The sequence below is a fragment of the Aotus nancymaae genome, unplaced genomic scaffold (assembly GCF_030222135.1).
Source record: "Aotus nancymaae isolate 86718 unplaced genomic scaffold, 86718_ANA_hifiasm-v0.15.2.pri h1tg000015l_0, whole genome shotgun sequence".
Classification (NCBI taxonomy): Eukaryota; Metazoa; Chordata; class Mammalia; order Primates; family Aotidae; genus Aotus; species Aotus nancymaae.
In genome coordinates, this window is record NW_026988426.1 from 7,211,571 (window position 1) to 7,236,223 (window position 24,653).

Genomic DNA, 24,653 nt, shown 5'->3' on the forward strand with positions numbered 1-24,653 from the left:
CAGTTACTTCCATAACACTGACTATTCTGAGGGTAACCTGTTTCTTAATTTAGACATTACTTTAGACATTACTTATCGACTCCCTACTTGGAAAGATGAGATTTTAGCTCATCTCTCCCCCTCTCTTCCTTTCAACATTTGATTATATTACTGCTTCTGTTTTCTCTTGTAATCATAGAGAATATACTTACACCTCTATTGCCGCTTTTGGTAACATGATTTCATATCTTGATTCCTTTCCATGAAAGGACAAAAGACTGAGAGAATTAACACCCCTGGTGCTCCCACCTCCTGCCTCTTGTCAGCTTCACTTTTACTTCATCACTGCTGTATTTTTTATAATACTTATATTTTGCTCTGCATCTGTCATTTGTCCCTAAATGTAGCCTAAAACAAAAACTATTTGCATGAAACCTATGCAAATATTTTTTTTCTTTGAGATGGAGTCTCACTTTGTCACCCAGGCTGAGTACAGTGGCTCAATCTTGGCTCACTGCAACCTCTTGCCTCCTAGGTTCAAGCAATTCTCCTTCCTCAGCCTCCCAAGTAGCTAGGACTACAGGTATGTGCCACCATACCCAGCTAATTTGTGTATTTTTAGTAGAGATGAGATTTCACCATGTTGTCCAGGGTGGTCTTAAACTCTTGACCTCAGGCGATCCACCCACCTCGGACTCCCAAAGTGCTGGGATTACAGGCATGAGCCACCACGCCTGGCCCCTATGCAAATATTTTTCTTTGCTGGACCAAGTGGCATGCTAGGATTTCATTTCCTCCCCTCTGATTCCAGCAGCGAGACTCCAAAAGCTCTTTATTTTCAAGTTGGGAAAAAGTAGTTGCTTTCAGGGTTCTTTTTTTCAAGTTAATTTTTTAAAGTGATATATGCTCAATGTAGAAAACTTAGTAAATGCATACAGGTAGGAAAAAAAGGGAAAGAGTGGGAAAGAAAATTTAAAATACCTGAAAATTCCACTACATGGACAATTCTTAAAACCACTTCATATAGTTCATAATCAGTAAAATTGAAGAGATAATACTTCCTTTATTATTCTAGTAATGAGAAACACATGGGCCCCAAATAGGAGAGATTGTGTTCTAGGGTTAAATTCCCTCACACACTGAGCCTTGCAACTTTTATTCTACATAGTTATTGAGCAGCTACTGTGTATTAGGCACTGTGCTCACTATTGGGAATAAAATATGGTCATAGATAGACATTGTCTCTACTTTCATGGAGGTCAAAATTCAGTGGTTGGGGAGTACATATTCATGAACTAGTCACATATGGAATGTGGAATACGGCTTGAGTTAAGATGCTGAAAAGGAAAAAAACTTTGTTCTTTGAGGACATTTAACTAGGGAACCTACATGAGCAGGGGGGCGTTGGGGTCAGGGAAGTGTTCGTAAAAGGAACAGTGCTTCCTTCAATTGCCATCTGAAAGAACGGGAATTGACTAAGCAAAGAGTAAGGGAGAAGATGGATTAGACAGCATTCCAGAGTCGGTGAAGATTCTGTGATGGCCACACAAACAGCACGTTTGAATAACAAACAGCTGCTATAGCTGGAGCAGTCAGAGCCAGCGGGGCCAGTGGAGAGGAAACCCAGGCTCGATGGTCTTCACAGGCCACAGCAAGGAGCCTTTCTAGCAGGGCACAGCTTGATGGGTTCCTAGGCAGAGTGGATGGTCTAGCGTGGATCCTTTAAGGATCAGACAAGAGGGAGGTCAGCCTTTTCTCGGCTCCCACAATGGAAGCTTGTTTGGATCACTTATGTAGGCCTTTATGTGCTCTAAAGTGGATGTTTTTATCAGTCACAGTGATCTCAGCTTGAACGTCAAACAAACACCTTCCACAAAAGGTGTTGCAGAGTGTGTAGCCACCTCATCATGCAAATGGCCATGTAGCTCATCTTCTGGGACCTTCTAGGCAAATGCTTTTCCATCTCTTAGGAAATCACATCCTTCATCTTTCTCACCTTCACTGATAAATGACATTACAAAGCACACACAGAAGTATGCCAGCAGGAAGCACCCCCAGAGAACCTCTGGTCCTGCAGTTTGCATTGGGGTGGCAGAGGCGTTGAAAGGGGTAAATGGAATACTGTCTCCCCAAAAGAAATCTGAACAATCTTATCATGTAAAATGAACAAAGCAGCAGCATTACTCTTGTAGAGAACTTAGAGCCCTCTTTCCCTTCCTCTATCCCCTAAGGTGGCTCCCAAGACCACTTTACCCATATTAACAAAACAGAAAGTTGATAGTTGATGCAATGGGCAGCCTTAATAAGACATTTCTTGGAGCAACTGAAATGTTTGGAAAAAAAGACAGAACTTGGCAGTGGAGCTAGGCACACCAGTCCTCTGGAACTTCAGTAGCTCCTCGTTACACTTAAATTTCACCCTTAGCCCCTTGCCTACAAGGCCCCACCTGATCTGGTGTCTCCCTACCTTTAGGGCCTCCTGCTGTACGTACGGTGAGTCTCTTCATCACTACACTCTTAACTCATTCCCTGCCTGGGGGCCTTTGTCCTGGAACGCCCTTACCTCATATCTGTATGGCTGGCTCCCTTGCTTCATTCCATTCTCTAATCAAGTGTCACCAACTCATTCCATTCTCTATTCAAATGTCACCAACTCAAACATTACTCTCAAAAAGAGAAAAAAATTGTTTTGTTGTTGTTGAGAGCCAGTCTCGCTCTGCAGCCCAGGCTGGAGTGCAGTGGAACAATCTCGGCTCACTGCAACTTCCACCCGCTGGGTTCAAGCAATTATCCTTACCTCAGCTTCCCGAGGAGCTGGAATTACAGGCATGCACCATCAAGCCCGGCTAATTTTTTGTATTTTGGTAGAGATGGGGTTTCACCATGTTGGCCCCAGGGTGGTCTCGAACTGCTGAGCTCAGGCAATCCGCCTGCCTCGGCCTCCCAAAGTGTTGGGATTACAGACGTGAGACATCACACTCGGCCAAAAAGATCTTTTCTGACTACCTTGTGGTAGTCCCTTCCCAACCCCAGTTACTGTCTAGCCTATTACCCTGAAATGTTCTGATTTGTTTACTTGTTTTTGTCTGTCTGTCACCTAGAATATAAATTCTGTGAGGGCAAAGATCTAGTCTAACTTGTTCAGCACCATACCTGCAAAGCCTACAAGAGTGCCTGGTGCTCAATAAATATTTGTTGGACGAATGTATGGCTGTAATAGTAGCAGTCTCATACTTGGAGGACTGTCTTGTGGACAAATTTATTTACTCATCTAAGAAACATTTATAGAGTAACAAATGTTTAGCCACTTAATAAATAATTGAGAAACTATTATATGCAAGGCACTGGAGATAAGAGGCAGAAATACAGACGCCATCCCTACGCTTAAGGAGCTCATAGTGTTGTGGTGGTTGGTGTGGAGAACCGTGGAAAGAATCAAACATGAGAATCCGCAGGAGATAAAGACTGATTGGTTTTCACAGGAGAAAGAGAGAAGATGCACCCCAGGGTTTAGGCCTGGGTAGATGAGGAGTTGATTATGTCATTCTGTGAACAAGGATCCCAGGTGATAAGGGGAGAAGGTGGTCAGCTTTGGAAACAGTGAGCTGTGGAATATTCAAGTGGGAACATCCAGCAAGGAGTTGGATATCCAGGTCTGGAGCTTTGCAGAAAAGTCTGGATGAAAACACAGATTTGATCAATAGTGGACAGTGAGTGGTGTTTCAAATCATGGGAGTCGATGAGATAAACCGTGACAATAGAATAAGAAAAAAAACGCAACATTTAAGGAACGATCAGAGATAAAATCTGCAAAGATGCTAAAAAGGAGAAACCAAAATGGTGGAAACAGAGAAACACCTTGTCATAGGAGCTGAGGAGGACAGTGCCTAATACTTTAGAGACACCGTATAAGATGAAGGCTGAAAGGTTGCACTGAACTTGGTGACAAAGAAGTCCTTGGTCATCTTTGCTAGAGACATTGCCATAGCATATGACTAGGCATGATATTTCTGTTTGCTGAGAAAGGAAGTAAAGACTAGGAAATGGAGAGAGATGTAGAAAACTCTTACAGTGCTTGGCCCTTAGGGGAAGAATACAGATAAAAGAGCTAAAGATACTAGCTCGAAAAATACATTCAGCGATACTGTAAAGAACAGAACAAGGATCTAGAGGGGAAAGCATTGGAAGCAGCCTCAGCTCAATACCAAACCAAACTTTCTAACCATTAGAGTTTTCAAAAGTAGATTGGGCTGCCTCCAGAAGAACTGAATTCTTGACTGCTGGAGTTACGGAAGAATAGCCTGAATGTTCTATTAGAAAAGAATAAAGGTGTCAAATCAGTAATCTAGGTCTCCACTTTAAGAAACTAGAGCCACGGCCAGGTGCAGTGGCATGTGCCTATAATCCCAGCACTTTGGGAGGTCAAGGCAAGAGGACTGCTTGAGCCCAGGAGTCTGAAACCAGTCTAGGCAACACAGTGAGATCCCCCATCTCTATTGTAAAAATCTTTATTTCAATTATTTAAAAAATAAACAAGATAAATTAGAGCAAATTAAACCTAATGCAAGCAGAATGAAAGAAATGAATTAGTAAAGAACAGAAACTAGTAACATTGAGGTGCAGTGGCTCATGCCTATAATCCCAGCACTTTTGAGAGGCAAAGGCAGGCAGATGGCTTGAGCCCAGGAGTTCAAGACCAGCCTGGGCAACATGGTGAGACCCCATCTCTACAAAAGATACAAAACTCAGCTGGGTGTGATGGTGTGCACCTATAGTCCCAGCTACTTGGGAGATTGAGGTGGAAGGATCGACTGAGTCTAGGGAGGTTGAGATTACAGTGAGTCATGTTCATGCCACTGCACTCCAGCCTGGACAACAGAATGAGACAAAAGAAAAGAAAGAAAGGAAAAGAACAGAAAAGAAAAGAAAGATTAAAAAAAAAAAGAAAGAAACCAGTAACATTGAAACTAAAACCTGGTTTCTGGGGAAGAAAACAAACAAAACCTCTAGCCAGACTGACCAAGAATAAAAGAGAAGACCAAATGACCAGGAATGCAAGAGGGACATTACTACAGAACCCACAGAAATTAAAAGGACAGTAAAAATGTTCTAAAGACAAATATATACCCATAAATTAAACTTAAGCCAATTCCTTAAGAGATACAAATCCCCAAAACTCACTTAAGAAAAATTGATAAGCTGAATGTCCTGTATCTATTAAAGAAATATAATTCCTATTTATATATATAAAAAAAAAAACTTTCAACAAAGAAAACTCCCAATCCTGTCTCTACAAAAAAATAAAAATAAAATTAAAAAAATAGCTAGGTGTGGTGGCATGTACCTGTACTCCCAGCTACTCAGGAGGCTGAGATGGGAGGATCACCTGAGCCCAGAAGGTCAATGCCAGTGAGCCATGATTGCACTATTGCATTCCAGCCTGGGTGAGAGAGCAAGACCCTGTCTCAAAACAAAAACAAAAACAAAAAACCAACACCAGACGCAGATCGTTTGACTTGTGAATTCCATCAAACATTTAAGGAAGAAATGGTACCAATTCTACATGATCTCTGTAACTGCCCAGCAGGTTCACCTTGCCCACAGCGCAGACAGAGCTATTTATCAAGACAGGGGAATTGCAATGGACAAAGGGTAATGCATGCAAAGCCAGCTGTGCAGGAGACCGGAGTTTCATTATTACTCAACTCAGTCTCCTGGAGCAGTCACTCGAGGATCAGAGTTTTTAAAGATAATTTGGCAGGTAGGAGCTTGGGAAGTAGGGAGTGTTGTCTGGTCAGGTTGGAGATGGAATCATAGAGAGTCGAAGTGAGTTTTTCTTGCTGTTTTGTGTTCCTGGGTGAGGTGGCAGAACTAGCAGAGTCAGATTACTGGCCTGGATGGTGTCAGCTCATCCACTGGAGAGCAGGGTCTGCAAAATCACTCAAGCACTGTTCTTAGGTTTTACAATAGTAATGTTATCCCCAGGAGCAATTTGGGGAGGTTCAGACTCTTGGAGCCAGAGGCTGCATGACCCCTAAACTGTAATTTCTAATGTTGTAGCTAATTTGTTAGTCCTGCAAAGGCAGACCTCAGGCAAGAAAAGGGGGTCTTTTCAGGAAAGGGCTATTACCAATTTTGTTTCAGAGACAAACCATGAACTGAATTCCTTCCCAAAGTAAGTTCGGCCTATGCCCAGGAATGAACAAGGACAGCTTAAAAGTTAGAAGCAAAATGAGGTTGGTTAGGTCTGATTTATTTCCCTGTCACGATTTTCTCATTTTGGAAAGGCGGTTTTGCCTCCAAAACATACAAACAAGGGGAACTCTCCCCATCATTTGAGGTCAACATTACCCTAATATCAAAACCTAAGGCATTTGAAAATAAGATAACAAATCAGTATCCCTCATGAATACAGAGTAAAAATCCTAAACAAAATGTTACCAAATAACATCATGCAATACATCAAAAGGATAACATAATGAAGTGGGTTTATTTCAGGAATACAAGGCTGATTTATCATTCAAAAATCATCCAATGCAGGCCGGGTGCAGTGGCTCACACTGTAATCCCAGCACTTTGGGAGCCTGAGGCGGGTGGATCACGAGGTCAAGAGATCAAGACCATCCTGGCCAACATGGTGAAACCCCGTCTCTACTACAAATACAAAAATTAGCTGGACGCGGTGGCTCACGCCTGTAATCCCAGCACTTTGGGAGCCTGAGGCGGGTGGATCACGAGGTCAAGAGATCAAGACCATCCCGAAACCCCGTCTCTACTACAAATACAAAACTTAGCTGGGCGTGGTGGTATACGCCTGTAATCCCAGCTACTTGGGAGGCTGAGGCAGGAGAATTGCTTGAACCCGGGAGGCAGAGGTTGTAGTGAGCCGAGATCCCACCACTGCACTCCAGCCTGGCGCCTGGCAATAGAGCAAGACTCTGTCTCAAAAAAAAAAAAATTTATCCAGTGTAATTCACCATGTGAATATGAAAGATTAGCTTGAATGATCAATAAGCCAAGTTTTCAGGTTATATGATGAATCAAAGGATCTAAGCTTAGACATAGCAATGAAGACCAGGTTGTGGGATTTACTAGAAAGGAGTCAAACAAACAGCTTACTTAAGACAGGAGGAAAAGGCTGGGCACAGTGGCTCATGCCTGTAATCCCAGCACATTGGGAGGTCAAGGCAGTCAGATCACCTGAGGTCAGGAGTTTGAGACCGGCCTGGCCAACATGGCGAAACCCTGTCTTTACTAAAAATACAAAAATTAGCCAGGTGTGGTGGCAGGCACCTGTAATCCCAGCTACTCGGGAGGCTGAGGCAGGAGTAATCGCTTGAACCTAGGAGACGGAGGCTGCAGTGAGCCGAGATCACATTACTGCATTCCAGCCTGGGCAACAGAGTGAAACTCCATCTCAAAACAAGGAGGGGATGACGGGGGGAAAGTTTCCCCTCTGGAAAAAAACAGAATTACAATCAACTCAGACAGACTTCTCTGAAGGGACTGCAGAGTGTTCTTCCTCTGGTAGGCTCATTTCAAGGACTGACCTGCAGTTAAAAGGAAGTTGGGGCTCCCCTCTTGAACAGCTGGCCTTTGAGTCCTGGGATGGCACTGTTCCATCCATGCCTGGGGTGGAGGAAGCCAAGGACTCCAGCAATCTTGATTTTCTCAGATGCTTAGAATCCCAAAGTGTCAGAGTTTGAAATGGAGCCTGGCTCTTAACCTAATCCAAATGCCCGCAGTTGAAGAGAAAGCAAACCCCAGTAGAAGGTGGCTTCTCCAGACTCCTTCCCTCCCCTTTGTTTTGAAATCCAGGGATTTCAAGCTTGTCCCAAGACGGCCTGTGAGACCCTATCTCCTTGTCTTGCCCTAACCAAACTTCCCTTCCAACCATTGTATGTTTGCTTTTAAGCTCATCTTTACACATAACAAGTCACCATCAAAACCTTTCTGGCCTGGCTTCTCCTCCCTCTTTTCTTGCTAGTTGATGTCTGGTGTGGAGAAAACCAATCAGACATAGGCCTTTACACAGAGTTGTCCTGGATTTGTAGACTGGAAGACTGACCTAGCCACCTGCTGTGAGCCTACAGACCTCACAACCAACCAGACAGACACAGACTCTGAGGCCCGTCTTCTGTTTGATTCTGTGTAATCCAGCCTAATTCAACAAATTCCTTATAAGATTACAGTAAAAATGTACTGGGCTCTCAATATGTACCTGTGACCATGCCATAAGGTTATGTGTTTTCTCGTTTCATCCTCACAACCCATTAAAATAGGTACTGTTCTCATCCTCATTTTGTAGATAGATAAGTAGACTCAGAGACGCTAAGGAACTTGCCCAAGGTCACAGCGAATAGAAGAGTCAGGATTTGAACCCTGATCTAGCTAACTCCAGTGCTCAGGTTTTTAGGAATGAAACATCTTCCTGATTTAAAATGAAAATTGCTTTCTTTCTTTGCCCCCTGTGTCTGCAGTCTCAAGAGGAGGTCTGCGATTTGCTCCATGCTGCACCCTTCCAAAACATCTTGCCTAGAGTCTACATCAAAGGTAAGAAACCACTACAGCAGCTGAATAACCGGCCAGCATTTGAACCTTATTCTCACCTCTTAGTCCTAGTTAACTCAGATCTAGTCAGCAAGAAGGAAGGTTAATCCTTTGGACACCCACTGAATAGCCACAGAATCATGAATTAGAAGATTGACCTAGCCACCTGAATTGAACCTTCAGACCTCACCACTGACCAGACAGACACAGACTCTGAGGTCCATTATCTCTGATTCTGTGTCATTCATTCTAATTATTCAACAGATTCCTTACAAAATTATAGAAATGACACTCCAGGCCCTGTTCCTTGTTCCTTCTAGAATATCGCTAGTATAGTGGTGTCTATAAATTCCAAGGCTAGACAGCACTATACTAGAGATATTCTAGAAGGCAGACGATTCCATTGTTGGACAGATCATAGAACCACTTCACAAGGTAGACGATTCCATTGTTGGACAAATCATAGAACATTTTTCCTTATAGTAAACACTATTCACACTTTCCAGAATCAAGGAGAGCAGTTCCACATACTCCATCTCATTTTTGGAATGCAGATACCTCATCAGGTCCTTTGAGAGTTTTTCCTTCCCTAGTTGCCCTGTGTGCTCTGAATCTCATTTTCTGCTCTGTGACTCCTTTTGCAGAGGGGGAGCGCCTGGAGGTCCGGATGAAACGACTGGAAGCCAAGTATGCCCCACTTCACCTGGTCCCTCTGATTGAGCGGCTGGGGACCCCTCAGGTACCAACCTTATATAATGAATGGGCTGCGAGCACTGACAGGAACTTGAGAAGGAGAGCATTTGACCAGACCTCACTGTATAGGTGGGGAAACTGAGGCTCAGAGAAGGGAAGAGAATGTCTAATAGTCAAAAGCTAATTGTAGCAATAGCAACAGCAGGTCTAGAATGAGATTTGCTGACTCTTGGGCCTGAGTGTTTCTTCTGTACCTTGTTATCATGCCTCCTGCCAACAAGTCCTCGGCTTATTTAAACAAGTATCTACTGTGTCCCTGCTAGGTAAGTATCAAGAATTCTGTTACGTTGTCTCTCAAAATGAAAACTCCACATACTCTGTGAGCCAGCAGTTCACTTCTGGACATTTTTGCTAGAGAAACACTTAAAGGACGATAGACGCTTATGTAACATTGTTAAAGCAAAAGCTAGAAACAACCCAAACGTCTATCAGTAAAGCACTGATTAAAATGTGGTAAAGTCATCTAAATGCTAAGTTACTGCATATTACGTATGTACTTAACACATAACGAAAAGGAAAAATTAGATCTTGATGCAGCCGTGTGGATAGATAAGCACAGCCAGCTGGATCTAGTAAGTTGCACTACAGTTCACACAGGATGATGCTTTTTTTAAATGCACACAACAAAACCATCTAAAACTCTTCTGAAAATGTCGAGAATGATATAGACGTAGTTTGTCACAGTGGCAACCTCTGAAGAGAGGTGACAAGTTAGAGTGGGAGAGAGCCTTTTCTGTAGCGTTCTAATGAAGGTGAATGAGCTCATGTTATTCTGTAATTGTTAAAAACCAGTACAAGTCGCTGTGAACATCAAGATGAGTAAGACAGACCCCTGCGTTCAGAGAATTCAGATTATGCAGGGAGCAGGAAGGAAGAGAAATAGGAGGAAGGGGAGAAGCAAAGGGCATGTGCTGTCTCTTTTCAAGCTGATTTAAGCAAGCTGCACATTTTGGGGGGAGGCAGGGCAAGATTTCAGTAAGAGAAACAGGGTATCCTGGTGAGACAAGCCAGCGTCGACTGTTTAAGAGATTTAGGATTGAAACCCGCTGTTTAACTGGCATTCCGGTGGTCCTCTCTGGTGTTCTCACCAAGAGCAGAAGGACTCGAATCCTCAGCAGACGGCAGAGGTGGCCTCTCTTCTGGCAAAATGTGGTAAATATTTTTGAAGCACAATGCAGAACCTCATTTGCACAGACGTCACGCTAAGGAAGCCACCCCAGCCAGGCACCCCGCATGCCACCAATCTCCTTCTGCAAATGGTGATTAAAAGCTAATTGTGGGGCCGGGTGTGGCGGCTCATGCCTGTAATCCCAGGATTTTGGGAGGCCGAGGCAGGTGGATCACCTCAGGTCAGGAGTTCAAGACCAGGCTGGCAATCATGGTGAAACCCTGTCCCTACCAAAAATACAAAACTTAGCTGGGCATGGTGGCGGGCACTTGTAATCCCAGATATTTGGGAGGCTGAGACAGGAGAATCACCTGAACCTGGGAGGCGAAGGTTGCAGCGAGCCGAGATCATGCCACTGCACTCCAGCCTGGGTGACAGAAAGAGACTCCATCTCAAAAAAAGAAAAAGCTAATGGTGGTTGGGTTCTTTGACTCACCACAGAGAGAATTCGGATACTGTAGAACACACACATTTTCTTTTTTGGCCTGCGGAGGCTAAACAGAGGAGATCCTCTCCAGTGATTTCCTTTTAGGGAGAAAACCCAGTGAGTGACATGTAAATGTGTCTGCTCCACTGCTGCTGTCATCCTGCAGGCATCCCCCGCCTCTCAAGCCAAAGTCTGGCATGTGTTTCCACTTAGAGGACTGTGAATTCCTTCCCTGTTCTGGTGAACACCATTTCCTTGGAACTGATAGAAATCTCAATCTGTCAAATGCTGAGTGTTTAACAAACAAGAGCCTAGACATTCTGTGAGACAGGAAATGCCAGTTTATAAGTCTCCCATCCCTCAAGAAATAGTCCAAAACTTAGTCATTCCATAGACCAAAGAAAAATTAACAAATTAATTAACTTTTGAGATAGTTTGCGCACAGGGTACTCATAAGATATCTAGGTTGGTGACAGAGGAAGTCTGCAACGTAAAGCTGGGAAGCTTGAGCAGTATTGCATTCTTTGCATTTGTTTGAGACAAATTCAGGTGACCTGGTTTGTTGCCCCACACCACCATGGAAAAAAAAACTCGGGGCTGGTGGAGGTTAAAAGACAGGCATCCTTGTCCCAGCTCCACCCCTGAGTTACCTAGTGCAAGCCATTTTTCTCCGTCTTTATTTTGCCATCTGTGAAATAGGATCATATCTGCTTTACCTGCCTTTCTAGATTGTTCTGATGAGCAAATACTAGAAGCATAAGAATTCAAAAACCTTTGAGTTTTTTAAGAAGGAATATTGTTATATATTCCTTCTCAAAGTTATAGAGGAGGAATATTGAGATGACTTCAGCACAGCTTCACAAATGTTTTCTCCATCCCCTGGTTAAACTCAGAAAAGAAGGTTAGAAAGAGAAAAAACTCCCCACTGAGTGGAATAGAAAAGAAATAAAAACTATGTTAAACACTCCCCTCCCCATATAACCCCAAGCTACAAATTGAGGGTATTTGCAGGAAGCGATCTATAAAGCACATTTTCAAAGCAAGAAGAAAATGATAGACATATCAGAAGACACGACATGAAAGAAAACTCACAACGTAAAAAAAATACAATGCTAACACACGCAGGAGAGCATCTGCCCTTACCAGTAATCAATGAAATGCAGATTCAAAGAATGAGATACAATTTTTCATCTCAAGTTGACGAAGACTATTTCTCAGTGGAGTAATTTATTTTTATTATTTTGAGACGGAGTCTCACTGTCACCCAGGCTAGAGTGCAGTGGCGTGATCTCAGCTCACTGCAACCTCCACCTCCCTGGTTCAAGCAATTCTCCTGCCTCAGCCTCCCGAGTAGCTGGGACTTAAGGTGCATGCCACCATGCCTGGCTAATTTTTGTATTTTTAGTAGAGACAGGTTTCACCGTATTGGTCAGGCTGGTCTCCAACTCCTGACCTCAGGTGATCTGCCTGCCTTGGTGTCCCAAAGTGCTGGGATTGCAGGCGTCAGTGACCTCACTCAACCGTATTTTATTATTATTATTGAGACAGGGTCTTTGCCTGTCACTCAAGCTGGAGTGCAGTGGTGCCATCGTAACTCACTACAGCCTCAGCCTCCTAGGCTCAAGCAATCTTCCTGCCTCAGCCTCCCAAGAAGCTGGGATGAGTGCACAGCACCATACCTGGATAATGTTTTCATTTTTATAGAGATGAGGTGTCACCATGTTGCCAAGGCTGGGATACAGGAATATGGATGAGGGTATAAGGAACAGGCTTCACATAGGTAGATGCACACGGGTCAACTTTGCTTGAGGATAGTTTGCCACTGTGTAGTAGATGCCTTTGAAAAATATTTAGACTCATTGACCCTTCATTTACTAAGTATTCATCTTAACAAAATGCTCAGCTGCAGCTTGCAAAATGTTATGTATAAGAATGGTGGGCCGGGCACGGTGGCTCATGCCTGTAATCCTAGCACTTTGGGAGGCCAAGGCAGTCAGATCACTTGAGGTCAGGAGTTCGAGACCAGCCTGACCAACATGGTGAAATCCTGTCTCTACTAAAAATACAAAAATTAGCCAGGCGTGGTGGCCCATGCCTGTGATCCCAGATACTCAGGAGGCTGAGGCAGGAGAATCACTTGAACCCACTAGGCAGAGGTTGCAGTGAGCCGAGTTTATGCCACTGCACTTTAGCCTGGTCTAGAAAAAAAAACAAAAAAAGGATGGTGGCTTTAGAATTGTTCTTAATGGCGAGTTTGTAAACAATTTAAGGTAACCAAGTATATAAGACTAAATGAATTACATCACTGGCCATTAAATGTAGCCGTTCCTTCAACATATTGAAAGAGGGGGAGTTGAAATTACTAACCTATTAAAAAAAGCAATGTAGCTATATGACTCAAATTGCTAAATATACATATATACATTCACATACATAAACAAATCATACATCAATATTTTAAGAATGTTCATTTCTGGGTAATGAAGTTTATGAAATATTTTTATTTTCATAAAACTGTAGGGCTAAACACTTTTTTTTCTTTTTTCTTAACCACTAGGACACCAGGAAAGGACAAACACTTTTCGAAAGAAAGGGAGAAAGCTTATTATTATTAGGCCCTTTTCATTGGCTGTAGTGGGTGGGGGCACCAGAGTTCCAAGTCTAAAGATTTATAACCATAGTTGCCAGTTTTTCTCTTCCCCACTCCAGGACTGTCTGACCCTCAGGACTGATTCAGATTAAGCAAATGTAGATTTATTAGTAAACCAGAACTCTGTGTGCGTTAATTTGCAAAATTATATTCATGACTTGAGAACAAATTGGGGTCCTTTTATTTACTGAGCATCTTCCTTGTACTAGACATTCTCTTTCTGAAATGAGGAGCCCTTTCTGGGGCCAAATAGAAAATAAGAATAAAGAGAATATGAACAGACTCGAGCACAGGCTCAGGATTTTTTTTTTTAACAAGAGATATTTCTAGCTAACTGTGGCAATTTGAGCGGTTCCCCCTCTGCTCACAAGCTGTTCCTGATGAAATTAGGATGAGTCACCAGGAATCAGGGTTCCCTCTTTCGTGTTTAAAACACACATTGGCAAACTACTTGTCCAATTCATCTTTTTCCTAGATTTTTTTCAGTTCCTAGTTGTCGTGACAACTACATTCATGGTCCACATTTATAACAGACTCCTGGCATTGCTGTTTCCGGATTTCCTTCCCTTCATGGATTCGCTTAAAGGTCACCCTCTTCCTTCCTCTTCCTGGGGGCCTCCAGGGAGGGAGCTTCCAGGAAAGTCAGGCAGGTGCCTCCCAGCCACCCTGTAAAATGGCTCCTTGGGGAAACCTCCCACTGGGAGCTGATCCCGTGAGTCCCCTGTGGATCTCAGTGTCAGAAAGTCTGCCTTTTTTAGCTTTGTTCACAGATTCAGAGACCTTGTTTTAACCTTAGATTTTAACATTTACGTTGCTTTGCAGATAGCTTTCAGGACCTCTACCCCTACATGTTTTTACTCATAATGTGTGTAGTAATATGTTTTCACATCTAGCCTGTCTAGCTAGCTGGTTGTTAGATATGCAGTAGCCAGAACCCAGATGAAAAACCAGTTTACATTATTAATAGAGGTCATTTGTAATAGTCAAAGAAGCCCTTCTAAAGGAAATAATTATCTGAAATCATGGGCAAATTTTGAAAGATTAACGTATGCTCATTATAGCACATTCAACTGTACAGAAGTATTTAAAGTCAAGAGTGACAGTCCCACTCACTTCTCCAAGCCCATCTGTTCCCATAACTGATGTTAGTCTTTCTAAAGTATGCTTTACACATACACACGTCACACATACTTTCGTCTGTGGGACTGTACGTTGTCAATGTTTTTAAATAGAATTGTAATATGCGTTCGTTTCTGCAATTTGTTCTATTCACTTTACAACTTAACCAACAGATGTAGACTACCGGGTCAAATGGGAGCTTTATCACTCACTGGCTGCCTCTCTGAGCCTTAGTTTCTTCATCTGTAAAATGGGGATAGGAATGGCACCTACCTCATGGAGTAGAATGGAGTCAACACCTATCAAGTGCTTAGAACACGGCCTGCTTTATTACCCACACTCAGAAAGCTTAAGCTAGTAGTAATTACAGAAGCAGTGGTACTACTAGTAGTATCATGTCAGTCTTTTCAGTGGCTATCCAGCATTCATTACATGGGTAAATCATCATTTAAAAAATTAATCCACTACTGATGGTGCCTGGATTTTACTTAACGCCAGTAAGACTTACCACGAAACTTCCTTGCTGTTGCATTCAGGACCATCAAGTTAGCGCTCTGCTTTGAAGAAGAGACATCAGTTTTGGTGAATGAATTCCAGGTGCAGCCAGCTCTGGAGTTTGGGAATCTCTGGTGGGAGGTGGCAGGTGATGGGCTCTGAAATGTGGCTAGAAGGTGTCAATGCCCTTCCGTTTCCAGCAAATCGCCATCGCTCGGGAGGGTGACCTCCTGACCAAGGAGCGGCTGTGTTGTGGCCTGTCCATGTTCGAGGTCATCCTGACCCGCATCCGGAGCTACCTGCAGGACCCCATCTGGCGGGGCCCGCCGCCCACCAATGGCGTCATGCACGTCGATGAGTGTGTGGAGTTCCACCGGCTGTGGAGTGCCATGCAGTTTGTCTACTGCATCCCTGTGGGAACCAATGAGTTCACAGCTGAGTGAGTACTCCCAGAGAAGGCAGGGTCACCCCCAATCTGCCTGTGCTCCTGCAGGTCATGGGGCTACCAGAGTTCAGCCAGAAACGGGGTTGGGGGTGGCCAGCAAGTACTTGTTGAGTGTGCTGATTGCTGCACGGGGTACACCTGGAGGCTGAGCCAATCGCGTGGGCAAGAAAGAGCCCAGTAGGGGTTTGATAAGACTCACTGCCCACCTCACTGCCACTTCACTGTACTACTGGAAAATGGGGAGCCTTTAGGAGTCCTTAGAGCAGAGGAGGGCTAATTCTTCCTGAACTCACCCAGCTACATGTTGAGGACAGAGTGGCAAGGCAGACAAGACCTGTCCTCCAGCAGCCACGAGCTCTAGGAAAAAGGTTGGGGGAAGGGGCAGCTTCCCTGAGAATGTGGTGTTGGTGAGGCTGTTTCAGAGCAGCGCTGGCCTACAAGCTTCCAGCACAGTGATGGGGAACTGGGGACACCTGCCCAGGTTGAGCTGGGGCTGCTGCTTAAGGACAAAAGAGATAGTTGAAGAATGACCCTGCTGCCATCCAAATTGCCCATGTCTCTTGAGAGTTGGGGGACTGCAGTCGGAACATTGTCAGAACCAAGAGGACTCAGCCTCAACCCCAGCAACATCTGCCCACCACGGCCTGTCCCCTCCCTCTCAGCCTGCTCTGGCCAGTTGGCCTCCTGGTTTGAAATGGCCCTTCACCCCATGGGTGTTCCTTCAGCTCCTTTAGAGAGTCAAGACAGATTCTCCTTTGGCCTGCAGGGAGGGATCAGCCACATAAATTTCAAGGGCTGGGTGGGTTTTTCCCTGCAAATTCAGAGCTGATTTTTTTTTTAACATTAGTGATGCAAAGAGGCTGACACCTCTTTGTGGCTGGAAGGACTTTATATGACATAACTACCATCCCTGGAACTAACAAATCCACCCTCACAGCTTCCTTTGTACCCATTTTATAGATTAAGAGACTTGGCCCAAAGACAGGCCTGCTCAGTAGCTGTACTCCTGGCCCAAGATGAGTCTCCCTCCCTCCCTCTCCTCCTCCCCTACCTCTCAACTCCAGCTGCTTTCTCTCCCTGCTCCTAGGCAGTGTTTCGGTGATGGCTTGAACTGGGCTGGCTGCTCCATCATCGTCCTGCTGGGCCAGCAGCGTCGCTTCGACCTGTTCGACTTCTGTTACCACCTGCTAAAAGTGCAGAGGCAGGATGGGAAGGATGAAATCATTAAGAACGTGGTAAGCAGGCTGGCGGCTGAGGCCTGGGAGGTGGGGCTGGGCTGACAACCAGGCTTTCACCAGAAAAGCAAAGGAGTGGGAGCTGCTCGTGAAGGCCAGCTCCCCACACAGCAGGTACAAAGATATTACAGGCCGGTGACCTGTTTAGAGGAAGCCATGAGTCACCCACTCGTCACCCTGAAGGGCAGGGCTGGGCTCCAGACCTGGAGTGCACCTTCCCTGTCCCAATCAGGCTCTGCTGATGCCAGTTTCTCACCTGTACAAATATTCACCAAACACCGGAGTTGTGCAGGGGATGGGATAGGTGCTGGTGTGGGGTGAGACGGGCTGCTGTGGGAAGGCAGAGAAGGACTCTTAAACCAAGCTGAGGGCAGAGAAAGCTTCCCAGGAGAGGGAGGCTGTGCCTGGGCTGAGTCCGGGATGGCCCACAGCAAAGAACAAAGAAGCAAAGAGGGTTTTGGGGTGGGGAGGATGCCCCAGACAGAGGAATGGTGACAGCTGAGGCACTGAGGCATGAAGGCAGATCGAAGGTGGGGTTTCGGGGACCCAGTGAGAAGATGTTCTGGAACATCTTACCCGACAAGAAACCCAAGTGGCACTCAGGGGATTGGAGGAACACACCGTATTATGCCAGCGGGCCCAGAAGGGTTCGCACCCAAAAGCCTGGACCCCGGCTCAGAATAGTACACAGTTTTTACAGGTAAGGGGGAGGGGAAGTAACTCAGGACTTTAGACAACGCGGCAGTTTCTCTTAAAGGTTTTCCAGTTAGTAAGCCATAAGCTGAGGTACAGAAGCAGAAAGAGGCAGTTACTAACAAAAATAGGGACAGTTTCAAAACAGGGACGGTTGCTGACAACGTGCTATCAAAATCCTGGGCAAAATTTTTACTTCAAAGAGAGCGAGCTAGGAGCCACCTCACAAAGGGCTTTTAAATAAAATACGCATAGTTTAAATGGGAGTTTTCAGTGTATGATTGAGGGGCGTGAAGTACACTGAGTGTACCACCATTCCCACCATCCCTCTCCAGAGCTGTTTCATTTTCCCCAACTCAAACTCTGGGCCTATTAAAAACTCACTCCACATTTTCTCCCCAGCCCCTGGTAACCATCATTCTACTTTATGAATTTGACTACTCGAGGTACCTCATATAACATACAGTATTTGTGTTTTCGTGACTGGCTCCATTTAGTTAGCAGGTCTTCAAGGTTCATCCATGTTGTAGTGTATGCAGATTTCCATCCTTTTCATGGCTATGTAATATTCCATTGTGTATACAGACACGTTTTGTTTGTCCAGTCATCCATGGACGCTTAGGTTGCTGTCACCTTTTGGCTATTGTTGAAAATGGTGAATTTTGGCTACTATGAAACATAGGTATACAAATAAGTCTGCTTCCCATTCTTTTGACTATATACCCAGAAGTGGAATTGCTGGATCATATGATAATTCGATATTTTTTAGAAACTGCCATTCTGTTGTCCATAGTGGCTGCACAATTTTACATTCCCACCAGTAGTACACAAGAGTTCCAGTTTCTCCACATCCTCATCAGCACTTACTCTTTAATAATAGCCATCCTGATGGGTGAAAAAGTCATCATGTTGTGGTTTTAATTTGAATTTCTCTAATGACTGTCAGTGCTGAGTGCTGTATTCATGTGTTATTGGACATTTGTATATCTTCTTTGGAGAAGTGCCTATTCCAGTCCTTTGCCCATTTTTTTAATTGAGTCCTTTTTGTTGAGTTGAAGTTCTTTATGTATTCTAGATATTACTTATTAGATATGATTTGTGATTATTTTCTATTTTATGGGTTGCCTTTTCATTCTGATGGTGTCCCTCTGATGCACAAAAGTTTTCAATTTTGATGTCCAATTTTTTGCCTTTGCTTTTGATACCATATCTCAAGATATTATTGCCAAATCCATATCATTAAAATTTTTCCCCTATATTCTAAACGTTTCAGTTATAACTCTCATGGTTAGGTCTCTGATCCATTCTGAGTTAATTTTTTGTATATGGTGTAAGGTAAGGGTTCCGTGTTACTCTTTTGCATGTGGGTATCCATTTTTACCAGCATCTTTTGTTGAAAAGGCTGCTGTTTCCCCCCTTGAACAGTCTTGGCACCCTTGTTGAAAATCATTTGATCATACATATAATTGTGTATTTCTGGGCTCTCTATTCTGTTTCATTCATCTGTATGTCTACCTTTATGCCAGTGCCACACTTCTGATTGCTGTAGCTCTGTAGATGGTTTTAAGACTTGGAGAGGGTTTTCACCATCCTGTTAACACTTGATTGTCAGATCCAGGGGATTCCATTAAAGGACTTTAAGTGATATAGTCATAGATGCAGGGGACCCTGGACCTCACTGACTTCTCTTACACCGTTCTCTTTCCACTCCCTTTGTCCTGCCCTAACTTGAATATCCCCTTCCTTCTGTAGCCCCTCAAGAAGATGGCCGACCGGATCAGGAAGTACCAGATCTTGAACAATGAGGTTTTTGCCATCCTGAACAAGTACATGAAGTCCGTGGAGACAGACAGTTCCACCGTGGAGCATGTGCGCTGCTTCCAGCCACCCATCCACCAGTCCTTGGCCACCACTTGCTGAGCAGAAGGTCCTGCAGACCCTTATCTGGAGGAGGAAGAGAAGCAGGAGAGAGAAAGCCACAGCCAGCCTGCCACAGGATCCGACTGGACAGCGTGTGGGATGGACCTGGAAACAAGCACCTCCCCAAACACATCTCTACCACTCCCTAGGGCGGGGCCTGTGCATGCTCTCCCGTGACATCTCCATGCTGGTTTCTCCATAGCATATATGAAAAAAAAAAAAAAAAAAAAGGCAAAAACAGGGCAGTGTGTGCTTTTTCTTTTCTTGCCCCCTCAACCTTTCACCCTTTCTCCATCCCATCGTCCCACCCATCTGTGGTTGCTTCCCAAGACCTCCTCCCAAGATGGACACCTCCTACCCAGTGCCCATGTCTGACCCCAGGACTGAAGTCTCAGACTGAGAACAGATATGGCCTGCCCAGAGATGCCAGCCCGGCCTGAAGGGCGTACCTCAGCTTACTACTTCATCTCTCCTGGTTCCCTCCCTGCAGTGCCACGGGGTGTATCTTCTCCCACTCTGGCTGCCAGGGATCCTACCACATAGGCTTCCCAAAGCCCCATCCTAACTCCCCTCTCAGGGAAATCCTAGAGAGAGGTCCAAAAACACTCACAGATGTATCACACTGTATGCAGGTTGGGTAGGAGACTGGTCAGGCCTGCTGTGGGGAAGCAGTATGTATGAACACGGCCAGAAGTTTCACAGTCCAAACAGGATGCTTTCAGGCCATCTCAGTTGCTTGATGGTGAGATGGTTCCCTCGTTCCTTTGGCAGAGGCTTAGCATTGGGCCACATAGGGGAAGCAGCTTTGAACAAATCAGTCACAGCACTGCCTACAGCATTAGCCAGCTACCAAATTAGGGACCACTTCTTGGCACAGAATCGCTTGTCAAGGAACATTTCCACAAGAAAGAAAATATTAAGGGGTTATTTCCACAGAGGCCCAAAACATCTTGGAAATACAGAGGTGAGGGGGAATAATAATTGTCAACGAGCTTTTAATACCAAGATATGTATGCCCCCTGGCCCCCAAGAAGAGTCCTCTTTTAGGGAATCAGAACTTTCATTGTCCTAGAAGCTGAAAGATTCTTGCAACATTTTAGCTTTTGCTCTCAACTTGGCTGTTCTCTTTATGTTTCTTAAGTTAGACTTTGGGGTGTGGCTTCTCTCCCAGAGGTAATATTTACTTCCATTTTCTAGACCAAACCAAAGGTCTTCTGCGAATCTCCCACCAAGTGTGACGAGAACATTGAGAAGGACAGAGGCTTTAGGATGTACATGTCTTGTTACAGAGCATGTCATTGTCTCAGGAAATCTGTGGCCCTGTGGTTTTAAGAGCATAAAATGTGACATTTGGTATTTTTCCAGCCCAGGGAATTAAGATGGTTAAAAATGGTTGCCTTAATCAAATGGCCTCATTTTTAACCCCAAAGGAAGTACCCACAGGAAGAGGTCTGTGATGTACTTATGTCCTCCAGTGAGGAAAGTTGGGGCCACATGTGAAAGGCCCCTTAGGTCAGATCCTGAGAGTAGCACAACTGAGTGCGGATTCCTGGGCCCCGCCTCAAACCTACTAATTCTGAATCTCTGGGAATAGGGCCAGGAAATCTGCCCTTTCCACAAGCTACCTGACTTGTTCTGTTGTACATCAAAGTTTGGGAAGCACTGTTGTAAGGGAATCATTCTGATAACCTTGGGCTTTGAGCTACCACTGAGGTGTGGGAAAAAAAATATGTACAGGGAAGAGAGAAAGGAAGAGGTTCAAGTGGAAACGCAGATCCTCCTGTCTGCAAGTACCACCTTCTATTCTGATTTCTGACTTTTTCTTCTTGATGACCATAGCTATGTTCCAGAGGCAAAAGAGACATTATCCCAGATGGCAGAACGTACTTTCAAAACACATATAAAATGTCTAAGCTCCAGATCCTTCTACATCTTTAGTCCTGTCAGGATGGTAGCTGGCTCTCTGTAGCTGATAGATAGCTAGAGTTTCATCCAAATCCCTGACCACAGCTTTGTGGAGATTTGAATCATCTATTTGATGAGATTTCTATTTCAATAACCCACCTCTCTCACCCCACATTCATATCCCTAAATTTCACCCTCTGGGCTGAGTCACATTACCTGCAGGAGACTTGATCGCAGTAGATTGAGGTCTTCCCTTTCGGTAGAAGGATTTCATTTCCCTGGCTTGCCAGTGGCCCTGATTTCTAAACAACCTATGAGTTTAATATTCTCTCCCCTTGGCATTACTGCCCTAGCCTCTTTTGATTTTTGTGTGTGTCTAATAACCAGGAAAGAAATAAAGCTTAGGTTTTAAAAAGAAGTTTTAAAAAATCTGTTTCAGGAACTGTCAAATGTACCATATTTGTATTAAGAGTTGTTGGGGATTTTTGTACAATGAATTTACATTTATTTATGGTGACTTATATTTACGCTTGTGATCAAATAATGATGTTAAATTCTTAAATCATATTTGCTATGCAGCTGAAAATGATATTTTGATTTGTATTTTGGGGGTACCTGTGATGAGTTGATAAACATTTCCATCTTCATTAAAACTGCTTCCAAACTAGTAAAACCAGCAACTTGGTCTTGATTCCTGGTCCTGTTCTAATCCTCATTGACCTGCAGAAGACAATATTAGAACTACATAAACAACCTAAAAGAGAATGAAAGAAAAATATAGGTTAGTGCACACCAAACTAATGGCTTTGCTTGGTTTCTCACTTGGGGAATTACGTCTTTACAAATTAAGCCTCACATTTCACATAGCACCAGCTTTCCTAAAGGTCATCCACTAAGATGAGTCGTAGGGCTGTTTCCTCTTCTGTCAAGTTGGACAAGATGATCCTTTCTAGCTCTCATATCCTGATTCTAGGTAATTTCCCACTGGGACACTTTGAGGGGTCTACTCACAATCTTTCTCAACCTGTGTCACCACTTCATAAAATTGCCATCACAAGGAGTCATATTTGAAGTAGTGTCGTGGGAGGACTATTAGTCTTGAGATGCTGAGTGAAAGAAGGGTTCCAAAGAAGATGAATTTGGGAAACACTTCATGTTCTTTCCCCTTGAAGATCCATAAGGCTCTGAGGAGTCCGGCAGAACTTTATCAGTCTGGATTAACATCGTATCTCCTAGATGGTTGTATTAGTCCGTTTTCATGCTGCTGATAAAGACATATCCAAGATAGGGAAGAAAAAGAGGTTTAATCGGACTTACAGTTGCACATGGGTGGGGAGGCCTCAGAATCATGGCAGGAGGTGAAAGGCACTTCTTACATGGTGGCAGCAAGAGAAAAGCTAAAGCAGAAACCCCTAATAAACTCATCAGATCTTGTGAGACTTACTATCACAAGAATAACACAGGGAAGACTGGTCCCTATGATTCAATTACCTTCCCCTGGGTCCCTCCCACAAGAATTCTGAGAGATACAATTCAAGTTGAGATTTGGGTGGGGACATAGGCAAACTGTATCATTCCACCCTGGCCCCTCCAAATCTCATGTCCTCACATTTCAAAACCAATCATGCCTTCCCAACAGTCCCCCAAAGTCTTAACTCATTTCAGCATTAACCCAAAAGTCCACAGTCCAAAGTCACATCTGAGACAAGGCAAGTCCCTTCTGCCTAAGAGCCTGTAAAATCAAAAGCAAGTTAGTTACTTCCTAGATACAATGATAGTGCAAGTATTGAGTAAATACAGCTGTTCCAAATGAAATTGGCCAAAACAAAGGGGTTACAAGGCTCTACACACGTCCAAAATCCAGCACAGCAGTCAAGTTTTAAAACTCAAAAATGATCTCCTTTGACTCCAGACCTCACATCCAAGTCACGCTGATGCAAGATGTGGGATATCTGGTCTTGAGCTGCTTCACCCCTGTAGCTTTGCAGGGTACAGCCTCCCTCCTGGCTGCTTTCATGGGCTGATGTTGAGTGTCTGTGCCTCTTCCAGGTGCACGGTGCAAGCTGTTGGTGGATCTACCATTCTGGCATCTGGAGGACGGTGGCCCTCTTCTCACAACTCCACTAGGCAATGCCCACTATGTGTGGCAACTCCAACCCATTTCCCTTCTGTACTACCCTAGCAGAGGTTCTCCATGGGGGCCTCACCCCTCCAGCAAACTTTTGCCTGGGCATCTAAGTAGTTTCCATATATCTTCTGAAATCTAGGTGGAGGTTCTCAAACGTTGGTTCTTGACTTCTGTGTACCCACAGGTTCAACACCATGTGGAAGTTACCAAGGCTTGGGGTTTCTACCCTCTGAAGCCACAGCCCAAGCTCTACATTGGCCCCTTTCATCCATGGCTGGAGCGGCTGGGACACAGGACACAAAGTCCCTAGGCTGCACCTGGCATGGGGACCCTGGGCCCAGCCCATGAAACCACTTTTTCCTCCTGGACCTCTGGGCCTGTGATGGGAGGGACTGCCATGAATATCTCTGACATGACCTGGAGACATTCTCCTCATGGTCTTGGGGATTAACGTTAGGCTCCTTGCTACTTATGCAAATTTCTGTAGCTGGCTTAAATTTCTCCTCTAAAAATGGGTTTTTCTTTTATACTGCTTTGTCAGGCTGCGCATTTTCTGAACTTTTATGCTCTGTTTCCCTTTTAAAATGGAATGCTTTTAACAACACCCAAGTCACCTTTTGAATGCTTTGCTGCTTAGAAATTTCTTCCACCAGATACCCTAAATCATCTCTCTCAAGTTCAAAGTTCCACAAATTTCTAGGGCAGGGGCAAAATGCCACTAGTCTCTTTGCTAAAACTTAACAAGAGTCACCTCTGCTCCGAACAAGGAACACTACCAACAGGGAGCAACATGGAGCTAGGGGAACCTCCCCTACCCAGGAAAGCAGTGAGTGAATAAGTGACCCCAGGAAGTGACACTTCTCCCAAGGACCTTTGCAACTCTCAGATCAGAAGATGTCCTTGTGAACCCACTCTACCAGGGCTTTCAGTCTGATGGAGCTATGTGGTACCTCAGTATAGGAGCCACACAGACATGTGCAGAAACTCTGGAGCTTTAGATACTTGGACTTTCCAGAAAAAGTAGCTGCAGCTCCAGCAAAGTGGGAGGTTAGACCCCCATACATAATCCTAGGAAAGAGGCAGAATCCAGTGGGCTGAGCAGCAATGGCCTATAGGCCCACTTCCACAACACCTCACAAGATAAGACCCAGTGGCTTGGAATTGCAGCCACCAGTAGTGGCACTGC

The 24,653-nt window shown here is 44.5% G+C and overlaps 1 protein-coding gene and 2 long non-coding RNA genes across 7 annotated transcripts in view; 1 reads left to right on the top strand and 2 right to left on the bottom strand.

Moving 5' to 3' along the window:
- Positions 1 to 15,548, bottom strand: part of LOC105719514 (uncharacterized) — a 34,091-nt gene extending 18,543 nt beyond the window's left edge. For both annotated transcript variants that reach the window (XR_010342824.1, XR_010342825.1), the window contains exon 1: positions 15,155 to 15,548. This is a non-coding gene — a long non-coding RNA (uncharacterized LOC105719514). The remainder of the gene's footprint in view (positions 1 to 15,154) is intronic.
- Positions 1 to 22,019, top strand: part of CYFIP2 (cytoplasmic FMR1 interacting protein 2) — a 142,926-nt gene extending 120,907 nt beyond the window's left edge. For all 4 annotated transcript variants that reach the window (XM_064376481.1, XM_064376484.1, XM_064376482.1 and 1 more), the window contains 5 exons: positions 8,460 to 8,532; positions 9,174 to 9,268; positions 15,342 to 15,580; positions 16,674 to 16,821; positions 19,267 to 22,019. In XM_064376481.1, coding sequence (XP_064232551.1) covers positions 8,460 to 8,532; positions 9,174 to 9,268; positions 15,342 to 15,580; positions 16,674 to 16,821; positions 19,267 to 19,434 — 723 coding nt within the window. In that variant the 3' untranslated portion in view covers positions 19,435 to 22,019. The remainder of the gene's footprint in view (positions 1 to 8,459; positions 8,533 to 9,173; positions 9,269 to 15,341; positions 15,581 to 16,673; positions 16,822 to 19,266) is intronic.
- Positions 19,512 to 23,038, bottom strand: LOC135275109 (uncharacterized). The gene is made up of 2 exons (XR_010342826.1): positions 22,351 to 23,038; positions 19,512 to 22,059 (listed from the first exon to the last, which is right to left on the bottom strand). It is a non-coding gene; the product is annotated as an uncharacterized LOC135275109 (long non-coding RNA).
- Between the last annotated feature and the right edge of the window lie 1,615 nt (positions 23,039 to 24,653).